The following is a 13,286-nucleotide window of genomic DNA, read 5'->3' as shown; positions in this document are numbered from 1 at the left end:
ATTATATAAATATATATCGAAAAAGATATAAAAGTTCATTTAGAAAACTCTCATAAGATTGGTGTATTGATGATGTTAGGGAAAAAGTTATTTGTAAATGGGAAATGAGTGGAATTGAAGTAGCTACAATAGTATTGATTAATTAAATGTTTTCAAATATTTTAAAATATGATGGTAGCTAGATTGAAACTTTATGATAATTAATTGATTAAAGTCCAATCACGTATGGAACGTGGGGTATTATGTTATTTGGCTACTTCCTTTTTTTTTTAAAAAAAAAGTAAAAGGTGGAAATGACACTACCTTTTACCATCCTCAAGTTTAATAGCTTTCATTAGAGTGTAATTAATAAATCAAAGACTAATCTTTTCAAGTTAGTGAGTTGAAAATGACATTGCAAGTGGACCATTACTCCTTAATGATGAAACCTGCCAAAGATTAAAAAATATACTTTAAAATATTATCAGTATAATCTCACCATTATACCAAATCATTACTTTATTAAAAATTTTCATGTTACCATGGTACGGAGAGGCGTAAGGAAATAAGATCTCCTATCACAAATAAATTAGATAGAAAAAAATAATATTTTTATATGATCGTGAAAAAATCATAATTCTTTTATTTTTATAAATGGCCTACAAAACTAATTTTCCTTGGAGTAGCCTATTATTACTTCAAGTATGATACTTATATCAGTTTACACATATCACAATTAAGAATTGAGTTTACGTTCACTTATACGTATATCGATTAATTTTATCAATACCTATTATCTTCTAACAATAAAACTAACGAATAATTTCGTCAATCAATAATTGAACAAACAAAAAAAATTTAAATCTAAAACCTCGTGACTCTCGATTAGTAGTCATTTATTATTATAAGTTAAATAAAACCAAGTGTAATTTACACAGTCAGTGCATTAAAAAAATTAAAAGTGAGTAAAATGGGGGTGTGGCATTCCACTTGAACAGTATGTCAACAATTTCAACTGAAAAGATTTGAATGTTTAGTAGTAAGATTCAACTAAACAAATGATGTCAAATGGATCTATGAATAATTTTCAATTTTCATCTCTGTCCTTTGTTTCTTTCATCCCCACAAGAAAAGAAAAGAGCTTTTCTCTTTCACAGTCTCTCTCTTGCTTTAGCTTTAGCTCTTTTCTTGATCAATCTCTAGTGTTGTACTTGTACTATTTGTTTTTTCTTTTTACTTTGATCAGTTTTAACAATCTTTAAAACCCTTTTTTTAAAAATGATTATTTCATTCCAAGAATATAAAAAAATCTGAGAAATTTTGTGGTTTTATTAGTACTTGTTCCCCACCTAACTTGGACAGGTTTCTTGATGATACCATTTTTGGGGTCTTTTATTTTCATAAGCTTAAGATACTTGTATTTTTGTAGTCCTTGAAACATATAATCATGCTCTTTCTGAACACATTGTACTAAAAATAGTACAATTTTCATTCAAATTCTTTTTTTCTTGGTTGATAGACCAATGAATGGTTCTGTAGTTTGATCCTCTCTTCATTTTTCTTGAGGAGGGAAATGGGGTTGCTGCAGAGTTTCATGTTGTTGAGGTTCTTGGTGATTCTAAGTGTTCTTTCAATCCAATTATCTGCAGGTATCATATTGTGATCACATTGATCATCTAGTTTCTTGTCCTTTGATTTCTATTGCTTTATGTTGTTTCTTGTACTTTGAGTATCCTATTATTTTGTTGTAGTTATTGCTCAGTATGATTTGTTATGCTTTCACTTCCGTTACTTCTTGTTTGACTGTTTTTTCTTGAGCCGATGGTCTATTGGAAACAATGTGGTAAGTTTTGCGTATATTCTACCTTCCTCATATTCCACTTTGTGGGACTACATTGCGTATGTTGTTGTTATTGTTGTGTCAACAATGCAATTCTTGATCGTTTGAGCAAGGGCTTTGATTGTGAGTCTGCTCAATCAAAGAGGGTCAGGAAGGGTATATAGTTGTGCTTGTTTTAGTAAATGATAGATCCAAGATTTAAACTTTTATGAGTTCAATCTTAGCACTAAACTCTCCTTCATAACTATAGGTTCAAAATTTAAAATTTATTGTATACTTCAGTTTTTCAAGCACGACACACTCTTGTATATGTATATTATGCGTATTGAGTTCGGTTGAACACGTTGATTATAAGCTCATCTGCTTCCAAACTTGTAGTTTAGTAGTTTTTTCTTTGTTTTCAAGATATCAAAGGAAAAGATAAGGAAATTGGAGTAAATGCAATGGATGATTGTAAGAATTAAGTAGGGATATGAAGTTATGATCTAGTGTTGTATTAGTATTCTGAAGTTACTAAGTAGCTTTAGCACCATTGCAGGATTCAACCTACATTCACTGAAAACAGCAGCTTCTGCATTTCTCAAGGACGGACGAATTGATCTTAGTGTACAGAGAAATGCAGGATCACGTAAATCCCTCCTACAAGAAGGTGAGACATTCTCTCCGTTTGTATGTGTTTGATCTCTGACCTTTACAACACTCATTTTATTTTAATGTACTTTCCATCTAGTCCTTTCTTGATAATTTTGAGAGAGATGAACTGCCTGTCAATACACTGTTAAAGACTAGAAAGGAAGTCGAGGATATGCTCTTTGATTTCGTTGATTTGAGGCATTTTTTAATCATGCTCCTCATATGTTAGCATTCGTGTATCTTCATTTACTTAAGGCCTCCTAAAGCTTATTTCTATGATATTATAGAACAACATTTGTTATGCAAAAATGTGTGCCAAACTGAAAATGACAAGCTATTGTCATGTAAAATGCAATAGATATATCCTGACTAGCAGATCTTTTGATATGGTGTTGCATCACATACACATTGCAGATTTGTTCCCCACTCCAACTTCTAGATGGAAGAGACATGAAACGTTTGCTGCTGTGCCCCATCTCGCGGCATTTCACAGTGCTCCACACCCATATCATTATCCAACTAAAGGTATTTTAAATAGCTAGAACTATTTATGTGCTGAATTTGGTAAAATCTGATAGTCAGATTTGTTTCTGTAGCTACTTATCAGCACAAGATCTTGGAACCATCAAATTACGCGGATGCACCTTTAACTTCAACCCATTTTAGGAATTCTGGTGGAAAGCAAGTACACAATTCTGCATCTGCGCCTATAATCTCCTCTATTAGGCATCATCACAGGAGAAACAAACACAGTGACTCTACGGCTAAACCAAATGATCACCTCCATCCACCCAGTTCAAGGTGGTCAGGTAAGCTATTCTAAAAACGTATCGTCTTCGGTCTTGTAAATATAAAATAAACAAGTGACTATATTTTTCTTTTCATAAAACATATAGGTCCTTCAATCTCTCCGTTCGTGTCTCCTGTTCCTTCTTCAATAAGTTGGGCACCTGTATCATCACCGATAACCCAACCTAGTCACACAGGAAGTATGTGTATAAATTGTAATGCTAATGCATCATGTCTTTTCTTTTTTTTTTTGTAATAAAAGGTAACACTTAACAATGCTAATTATCTGATTCTTTGTATTGTTGTCAGTTCCCATGAGTACACCTACAATATCGCCAACGAGTTCATCTATAAAACGAAAGAAACTGAGACCACCACCTTTACCTGTTATGACACTGCCACCACCACCTCCGAATCATGGTACGTAGACAAGTGCTTTTAGCTCTCTTATTGATGTTCTTTTCCTTTAATTATCATTTTTTATTAAGTAAAATGTATGATTATTAGATTGTAGTTCTTTGACATGCACTGAGCCGTTGACGTACACACCTCCTGGGTCACCCTGCGGCTGTGTGTGGCCCATTCAGGTAGCGATGCGCCTCAATGTCACACTCTATACCTTCTTTCCTTTGGTATCTGAGCTAGCCAAGGAAATTGCTGCTGGTGTTTTGCTAAACATGAGTCAAGTGCGGATTATGGGAGCAAATGCAGCCGACCAACAGCTTGAGAAAACAATTGTACATATCAACTTGGTTCCTACAGATGGAAAATTTGATGGTACCACAGCTTTTACCATCTATCAGAAGTTCTGGAAGAGGGCAGTATTCATTAAGACTACGGATTTTGGTGCCTATGAGATGGTTTATGTCCATTATCCAGGTAGTCAATTAGTACCATTAATATTTAATTGGTTGTTACTTCAGTAATGTCAATGTTCACTGGCTAAATTAGTTCTATCATGCTGATTTTGCTTATTCTCCATTCTCTAATAACCGTGCCTCTGCACTTTATTAGTGTTATACACATCAATTGTTTGAGTTCTTATAAAGTTGATTCTTTTCCAGGGTTACCACCTTCTCCACCTTCACGTCATTCGAGCAGTGCTACTATTGATGATCTACCAGCCTATCCTGGCAATGAAAATAATGGAATGACAATCAAACCTCTGGGGGTAGATGTATCATCAAGAATGAGAAAGAAGGGTATAGCTAGAAATATGATTATTGTGATCGTTATATCATCTATCACAGCCTTTGTTGTGTGCATGGGATTAATTTGGCTTCTGTTGTTTAAGCGAGGATGTTATGCTCAATCACCTGAGCAACCTCCGCATATTTTAGTCTCCTCCCAGGAGAAAACATCAGGTAAACTCTACTGATAGGAATTGCAATATCCGAAATATGTTCCCTCAGTTTCAATTTGCTCGTCTTACTTTTCCTTTTTAGTCGGTTTCAAAAAGAATGTCTCTTTCATGTTTTGGCAACTCTTTAATTTCAACTTTTCACATGGCATGTTTAAGACCACAAGATTTAAGGATATTTTGGTACATTCTTCATGTCTTTAGTTTAAGACCACAAGATTAAGAAGTTTTCCTTCTTAAACATTGTGTCAAGTCAAACAAATTGAAATGGAGTAGTAGTAAACAGGAAATGCAGATAAACTGTTACATAATGCGTCTTAGAGCTGATGACTATATATTGAACAGGTGATGCTGGATCTATGATTTTGGCAAGTAAGCCCAGCTCAAAATCCATGTCCTTCAGTTCTAGTATTTTAGCTTACACAGGAACTGCAAAAATTTTCAGTACAAACGATATAGAGAGAGCCACTAACAACTTTGACATTTCAAGGGTCCTTGGGGAAGGTGGTTTTGGACTTGTGTACAGTGGAACCCTTGATGATGGAAGGAAAGTAGCAGTTAAGGTTCTAAAGAGAGATGATCGGCAGGGAGGCCGTGAGTTTTTGGCGGAAGTTGAGATGCTTAGTAGGCTGCATCACAGAAACTTGGTCAAATTGATAGGTATTTGCACCGAGGAAAACTGTCGCTGCCTGGTCTATGAACTTGTTCCTAATGGGAGTGTAGAATCACACTTACATGGTTAGTACATATCTGACAAATGAATACACCAGAACTTTTATTTGATATGTTAGATATTGGTTGAATAAGTGATTTTGGTTTCTATGTTTTCTCTTTCAGGAATTGATAAAGAAGCTTCTCCTCTTGACTGGTATGCAAGAATGAAGATTGCATTAGGTGCAGCTCGAGGATTGGCCTATCTGCATGAGGACTCGAGCCCTCGTGTAATACACAGGGACTTCAAGTCTAGTAACATCTTGCTGGAACATGATTTTACACCAAAAGTTTCAGACTTTGGCTTGGCTAGAACAGCACTGGAGGAGGGAAACAGACACATCTCCACTCATGTGATGGGCACTTTTGGGTATGCATTATGCACTCTTTCATTGAGTGAAATTTTCTGTCTTGCTATACTTCTACTAGTGCTGATAGGCGACAACGCTAATATGCAGAAGCATAGTCAAAATTTGAACTAGATGCTATCAGCTTTTATGATTTTGTTAGAGTAGATTGGAATCTGACATTGATTGGGAAATGGACTAGTGGTCTGCCTATATGGATTTAGGCAATCCTTCCTTCATGAGCTAACTTTTGGGGTTGAGTTAAGCCTATGTGCCATATCTTTACATATTATCAGAGCCAAGTCCATCCTTGTTTTGGGCTCCTGGTCGAAGCTTCAGTCTGGGCATGGAAGTGATGAAGAGTGTTATAGTAGGTTAGAGTCCTACATTGGTTGGGAATGGACTGGTGGACTGCTTATATGGTTAAACCCGTTAAATTTATATTGTATCCACCTTTGCTAATAAGCAACATGGCAAATAATCCCGACATATGATCTTGGCTTGTACCTAATCTTTTGCTAATTATTTGCTGCAGCTACCTAGCTCCAGAATATGCAATGACTGGCCATCTCCTGGTGAAAAGTGATGTTTATAGCTATGGTGTAGTTCTCCTTGAGCTCTTGAGCGGACGAAAACCTGTGGATTTATCACAACCTCAAGGTCAAGAAAATCTTGTAGCCTGGGCTCGTCCGCTCCTGACAACCAAGGAAGGTTTAGAAATAATAATAGATAAAGCTATAGAGTCTGATATCCCAATTGATAGTATCAGTAAAGTTGCAGCAATAGCATCAATGTGTGTACAGCCAGAAGTATCGCATCGCCCTTTCATGGGAGAAGTGGTTCAAGCCTTGAAATTAGTATGTGATGAATTTGATGATACACGAGGGCCTATGTCACGAAGTTGCAGCCACGAGGACCTTTCTATGACAGATACTTCACTAGTCCATAAATCAATTCCAGGTTTTGATTCTCCTTTAAATGTCCAAATGGGATTATCAGCTTCAGAGTTAAAGAGTGCATCAGCTAGATATGGAACAGTGGAATCTGAGTCTTTTAGGAGACAATTCAATTCTGCTCCTTTGAAAATGGGAAGAAAAAGGAATTTCTGGCAGAGGTTGAGAGTTCTTTCAAGTGGCAGCATGAGTGAACATAGTTTTTCATCAAAAACATGATGAAAACTTTTAGCCACAAACATTAAGTCCTACATTATATTAGAACATATAATTGTTGTTCAGTGTTCTTGTTCATGGAGTTATCTTATTTTGTCTGTAGATATTACCATAAGAAGATTTGAACCTGACAATTTGTAGTATTTTTTCAGTTCCAGATGATTTAAAATGTCCATTTTATGTACTTCCCTCTCTACTTTAAAAGGAAAACTTAATGTGGGACTAAAACTTTGTAGTTCCTCTTTCTTAATGAGAAATTCATCTTATTTTGTAATTTTTGATATCTGAAGTTATTTTCAGAAGTATTTTCTTAATGACTAGACAGGACATGACACTATTTTAGCTTACCGAGGACATGGCCTTAGATAGGAGGGTGTGGAGGACACGAATTCGGATAGAAGGTTAGTACATAGTAATGCAGTGTCTTATAACTGTCCGTTCATATTATTAGTCGTAGTATTGCTCCAATAGTTTTTTGTCCTTCGATTTATGTTGCTATATATTGTTCCTTGTACCTCGATTATTGTATTTTTTTCTTGTTGTAGATTTAGTTCTATTACTATCTTTTGTTTTTGTTATTGCTTCTTTTCTTGAGCCGAGTATCTATCGGAAACAACCTCACTGCCTCGGTAGGGGACTATGCTGGATATTTTTGTTGTGCTAATCATTCTCTATTGTCTGTTTTCCTTTTCTTCTTTTTGTGAAATCTTTTGTTTGTTGTGACCACTAGGCCACAAGTCCAGTCCCTTACTACTACTCCTTCACTCAGAAAATTAATCAAATTGACCATTACTAATTAACAAAAAGATTATGATTTCATTTTGCTAGAGCAAAATGAACCACTTAAAACCTGTTTCTTTGCAGTTTCATTGAACTCACATTGCTATTTCTACAGCATGATGGTTAACTGCTTATGTGTCTATTCACTGCCTTATGAACATAATGACTATTGTTTGAGTTATTAGTAAAACTCACTAGGCAAGGGCGAATACTTTCAAGTCCAGTCAAATTCATGAAATAACGTATACAGGAAGAGAATGTACCAAAAGATTGATAACTAGAGATAGATGCAAGGTTAGATAATACTTAAGCATGAACTTCACACATTACAATGTGAACACAACAGCACAAAAAGTTCCAATTCCAACCTCACACAGACACCACAGAAACACCTTTTTAATGGCAAGCCAATCTTGACAGACTACACACACTTGCTTGCTAAGAATTAGAATAGTAAAGACCCCTTAACAAAACAAACTAAAGAATAGGTCTAATCTTCTTCTACTTCAAAGTTATCTAAGTCTTTACAAACCAGCTGCTTTTCCTAACCTCTCTCTCAGAATCTTCACTCCCATGTACCTGCATTTAATGGGACAACAAGAATCATGAGGCAAACATGTCACTTGGAAGGTTAGAATTAAAGAGTTGTCAAATAAGGAAGAATGCATTCTTTTTTAAAACGGACTAAAAAGCAAAATAAGACAAACAAATTGAAATGGAGGGAGTATAATGGTATTACCTGCCCATCATCATCACTGTGGCTTGAGGATTTGTGCCTGGAGACTCTTTGAATGTGGAACCATCGATGACGCGGAGCCTATGGACACCAAGAACCTTGTGATTGGGAGCGATCACCTTTCCAACTTGACATCCGCCATGGTAATGCCATATTGTGATCACAGTGTCTTTGCAGAACTGTTCTAACGACTCTGTGTTATGAGTGTGTTTTGGTATTAGATTAACATTAGCTTGGACACTCATGTTAAGCAGCCTATCTAGTGTCTCTTTGTTACACTGTGTGAAGTTGGTGAAGTGTTTAGATTTCGCTATCTTCTCCACAATGCGTATACCATCTACACATCGTTTTAGATCACGTGGATGGCTGAAGTAGTTGAAGGTGATGGAAGGGTTGTCGTCAGGATTAGTAGTCACCAGGCTAATGTTCCCTCTTGACAAAGGTAGTGCTATCTTTTCTAAGATAAAACCTCCCTTGAACGCCTCGTGTGGTATGTTTTTCTTGCTTTTTCGATATGCTTCAATTGCTTCTACTGTTCTCTGTTTCGGAGGAATGGTGGACAGTTGCCCAATCTGGTTATTCCAAGATGTGGACACAATGTTAGGAAAACCACGATTAATGGACGTAGAGACTAGTATTACTGTGCGATTAAGAGAGTTATACTTGAGTAAAATTACCAATTACATACAATACAATACATTATGAAACAACACGAAACAAAATCCAATCAGGATGTGATTGATAGAAGTTGAAATATTGCCACTAACCTCAGCTGAAGCGACTCCATGATGGCAACTGATGCTATCTCCTGATTGTCCAAATCCACTACTTGCTTCAATATAGACTCCCTTTTTCGTAATCCCTACGGTCTGAATCAGTGACTGTTCAACGGGCCTATTTGTGGGGACGAAGATCGTGTTCAAGGGGTTGTCTGACATTCCTTGACCAACAAACTTATTGTCAAGAACCACCGGGATGTTGAACTTTTCCAATTCGGCCTTTGGTCCGATTCCACTAAGCATCAGAATGTGAGGGCTTCCAATCGCACCAGATGACACTATAATCTCACTTCCCTTCCTAGTCGAAAGAAATACCTTGTGTTCTTTCCCATTTTCATCTTTGAAAATGACTCCCACTGCCCGTGGCTTCTTTCCTGCATATAATTATTTCAATCGGATTATCACTACTACTATTACACATACTCCATGTTTCAGGTTACAGTTAACCAACATGTTAACTAATCGAGATGTACCTGATGTATCAAAGTCAATCTTTTGAACTGTGGCATGCACCAGAACATCCAACTTGTTAGGATTAGCAGAGGCAAGTAGTTCAGCAGCAGAGTGACGACGTCCAAAGTGGTCGAATATGGTCCCACCAACCTTGGTTCCATAGATGTGATCATAAGTGAATCCATTGAAAGGTGAGATACCAATTTCAAGTAGACTTTCCCTTACTGCTTCTTGCCATGGAGCCAAGTTTGGTCTATAAACAATTTGTTTTTCAACCCAAGGATATGATTCATTCACCAATTTAGAATCCCATCCCGCTTTCTTAATGTAACTGCAAGTTCAAGAAGATCGCAGCATCAACAACATGTATGATCTACACTCAATTTTTACAACTCAACACAACAATTGCGACTCGCTCTATATACCTAGACCCTGTTCGATTTACTTCCTCCGTCCCAAAACAAGTGTCGCTTTAGGAATTCAAGACAAAAAATAGTAATTGTTTCCAACTACGTCTTCTTAATAGTGCTCAATTCTCAAGAAACATCCGATATACTTTGTATTTTGTTATTTTTCTTAATGGACGTAAAACGATCTCACCTACTTAACAATACTCAATTTCAAAAGAGAAAACAATAAAATTTTAGCTCCGCCACTGAAAGCGAGTAGTTATATTTAGCACTTGCAAGCTAGCATTACCTACTTCTTTGGATTCATCATAAACCTTCATGCTTAAACAATAGTACGGAATAAACATCATAAATAGGAAACTTAAATTTTATGTTCCTTTATAGGTATAAGTAGAATAAATGACTATACAAGTTTGGTAGTTGGCCTGTTTTAAATAGACAATGGCCTCAATTTTATCTCTGTACACTCATTTTCTGCTTTGTATTTTAATATTTTTGCATTTGCATTCCCTATCAAAATCTTTATTTCAAGGCTAAGAAATAAAGGAGACAAACATCATATATATGTATCAAATACTCTATTAAAAGTTTATCTATAGTCAATTGATCAAGGACAATGCCTTAAAGCTTGTCCACACACTACTAGCGCGGTGAATCAAATGAAAAATTTGTGCTATAAAATATGATTTTCCTTCCAAGAAGACGCATGATTGGAATAATTTTTTAGTAACAAATTTCAATGGGGAAATAGTGTTTTTTTAGTAGTGACAAAAGGATAAATGAAAAGAGTTTTAGTTATGTATATATATATCATCAATTTAAAATTTTTTTCACATTATCAGGTCATCAAAAGGATATTTTATAATTAAAAAAAGGTTTTAATGGGTCCAATATTTTGGTCTCACACGACAATTAATGGAATATAATTGTAGTTGAGTTCTTTTTAAAAAGTCTAAATCATGTTTGGTAAAGTCATGTATTTAGGCTGACCAAAATGGAAAACATTTCTGTAAATGCTCACATTAATTAGTTGAAAACATTTAGTTGAAATTAGTACTCATACTTTTGATTATGACATATCATTTTTCATTTATAATAAAACAAATTTTAGTCTAATACTTCATCCGACTATTTTTACTTGTCCAGATTTAATTTAAACACACATTTCAAGAAACAAAAGATGACTATAATTAAAAATATTAAAATATAAATTATCCGAAGATATTCTAATCTGAAAGAAATAAAAATAGACATTTATTTTTAGTATAGTAAAAAAAAGTAAAAATAAACTGAGAAACTAGAAAGTAACACATTTTTGGTCATACAAATAGGTAGGTATTTTCCTCTATTTATTTGTTTCATCTAAAGTTTTCTTTTAAAATAAAATAAAATGAGAACCACTACTTTTTTTTTTCCTTTGTTTGATTCAAAGAAGTAATAAAATCAACTTAAAGTGAGTACAAGAATATGACCAAAATTTATTGGCATTAAAAACCACATTGCTCATTTCACTTTTCTAGTTGGGAGGTATAATTCATTATTCAACCACCAAATTATATCCATGAATAATCCAAAATTAGGCTGTAGAATTTTTTTATTTTTTTTTCTATATACGCTAACAACTATTCTACCGTAACAATTCAGTATACTTTTACATATAAAATACAAAAAATAAAATATAAATATTTTTTATATACTCTCGACTCAAAAAACTACTCTCCTTTCAATAATAGTTATGAAATGACCTATATTATAACAAATTAATCCACTAGTTATAATAACAAATTTTTTTATAATCTTCACTAAAAAAATACTATAAAGGATAACTTCTACCGCTCACCAATAAAAATTAAATCCATAGTAAGACAAGAGATGTAGTGTACTCAGTTGTTTCATATTGACTTGACACGTTTCATTAAATTTTATATTTCAAAAATTCAAGTAATTATTTTTGATATTTCATCCTTCCTTTGTCCGTTTCAATCTATACATTGAATATATTTTTTTTTAAATATATGAGTCAAGTAAAATGAAACGAACCTGGGACCAGCGCGAGTGTAAAAGCCAGCATTAATGCAAGTGCCTCCACCCAAAATTCTAGCTCTAGAATTAAAAACCCCATCGGTAGAAATGAAGAATTGTGAAGCAGAAGTAGATGAAGTGTCAGCAAGAGAGATGTGAAAATTTTGCATGAATGACACATTTGTATTTGTAAATGGAACTCCACCTCTTTCAACTAATAAAACTTTGTATTTTTTTGATAATGTGGCTGCTAAAGGACAACCAGCTGTTCCACCACCAACTATAATATAATCATATGAATTTTTATAATCATCAAATCTACTTGCTTCTCTTATAAATGGATACTTATCTTCCCATCCACCACCTGCAGCAGATTCAACCGAATTCAATATTTTTTAAAAAAATGGAAAAGTCATGAGATGCATACTATGGGTAGAAGACATTAAAAAAAAATTTATAATAGTATATGATTATCTCATGTAACGTTTATTCAGATGATATGACCACATACTTCATAAATACACAAAAGAAAAAGATATTTTCTTAAAAAGAAAAGAAAAATATGACACTTAAATTGAAACGAACGAAAATTATCAGAAACCTTTGGTTTAAACGACAAATGATGCAATTTAATTAAGTGTATGGATCTCTAATAGATTAGTAGAAGTGATTTTGAAGAATTGCAAGAAAAGGTGGTGGATTACAAAGATGAGGATGATAAATTGATTATTAAACAAGTGAAATTAAAAGGGAATTTTAATAGTAAAAAAAAAAAGAAAAAACATGGAAAATGAAATGGAAATCCCTAGCTACTATAAGAGAAAATAATTAAAATAAAAAAAGGTACCTTGAATGAGAATGGTGAAATGGAGATGGCATAAGAGTAAAGAGAGAAGAAGGTTGAAAATCACAGAGAGAGGACCAACCACAGCCATTTGAGTTCAGACACAAACTACACTAACACAAATTTACTCTCTATTTAGGACATCAACAAACCCTTTTATCTATGTGGCTTATTCTACTTGGCCTTGTTTTGAGTGTCCAACTCCAATATATATATATATATATGTAGCACTACTCACTACTAGTACATTTTACTGGTCCACAGATAATAAAAATAGATGTTCACTTTTACTTTTTAATATTTCAATGTATTTTCTAAACATTTTAGGTAGCTGAATGAGAAATAAGTTAATTATTTATTAATTTTTGTATAATTTATACAATGTTTAATAGGTAGATAAGAAATAAATTGATCATGTATGAATTAAATCAACA

The 13,286-nt window shown here is 34.2% G+C and overlaps 2 protein-coding genes across 2 annotated transcripts; one reads left to right on the top strand and one right to left on the bottom strand.

Annotated features, from left to right (window-relative positions):
* Positions 1-895: 895 nt before the first annotated feature.
* On the top strand, positions 896-7,102 carry LOC107015457 (receptor-like serine/threonine-protein kinase ALE2). Its single transcript, XM_015215724.2, has 11 exons — positions 896-1,628; positions 2,358-2,468; positions 2,867-2,977; positions 3,049-3,261; positions 3,349-3,441; positions 3,551-3,661; positions 3,749-4,120; positions 4,306-4,605; positions 4,947-5,339; positions 5,439-5,682; positions 6,195-7,102. The coding sequence occupies exons 1-11, from the start codon at positions 1,553-1,555 to the stop codon at positions 6,829-6,831; spliced, it is 2,661 nt and encodes an 886-aa protein (XP_015071210.1). The 5' UTR covers positions 896-1,552; the 3' UTR covers positions 6,832-7,102.
* A 766-nt stretch (positions 7,103-7,868) lies between these two features.
* LOC107014887 (protein HOTHEAD-like) lies at positions 7,869-13,054 on the bottom strand. The gene is made up of 6 exons (XM_015214999.2): positions 12,856-13,054; positions 12,027-12,372; positions 9,597-9,907; positions 9,112-9,497; positions 8,348-8,916; positions 7,869-8,187 (listed from the first exon to the last, which is right to left on the bottom strand). The coding sequence occupies exons 1-6, from the start codon at positions 12,941-12,943 to the stop codon at positions 8,133-8,135; spliced, it is 1,755 nt and encodes a 584-aa protein (XP_015070485.1). The 5' UTR covers positions 12,944-13,054; the 3' UTR covers positions 7,869-8,132.
* Between the last annotated feature and the right edge of the window lie 232 nt (positions 13,055-13,286).

Source organism: Solanum pennellii, chromosome 3 (genome assembly GCF_001406875.1).
Source record: "Solanum pennellii chromosome 3, SPENNV200".
Lineage (NCBI taxonomy): Eukaryota > Viridiplantae > Streptophyta > Magnoliopsida > Solanales > Solanaceae > Solanum > Solanum pennellii.
This window is presented reverse-complemented; position numbering and strand designations above follow the sequence as displayed.

Coding starts and splice junctions, on each gene's coding strand:
- LOC107015457 (XM_015215724.2), top strand. CDS start 1,553: ATGGGGTTGCTGCAGAGTTTCATGTTGTTGAGGTTCTTGGTGATTCTA. Junction 1,629..2,357: donor TTCAATCCAATTATCTGCAG/GTATCATATTGT, acceptor GCACCATTGCAG/GATTCAACCTACATTCACTG. Junction 5,340..5,438: donor TGTAGAATCACACTTACATG/GTTAGTACATAT, acceptor TTTCTCTTTCAG/GAATTGATAAAGAAGCTTCT.
- LOC107014887 (XM_015214999.2), bottom strand. CDS start 12,943: ATGGCTGTGGTTGGTCCTCTCTCTGTGATTTTCAACCTTCTTCTCTCT. Junction 8,917..9,111: donor ATGGAGTCGCTTCAGCTGAG/GTTAGTGGCAAT, acceptor TGGAATAACCAG/ATTGGGCAACTGTCCACCAT. Junction 8,188..8,347: donor ACAGTGATGATGATGGGCAG/GTAATACCATTA, acceptor CATTAAATGCAG/GTACATGGGAGTGAAGATTC.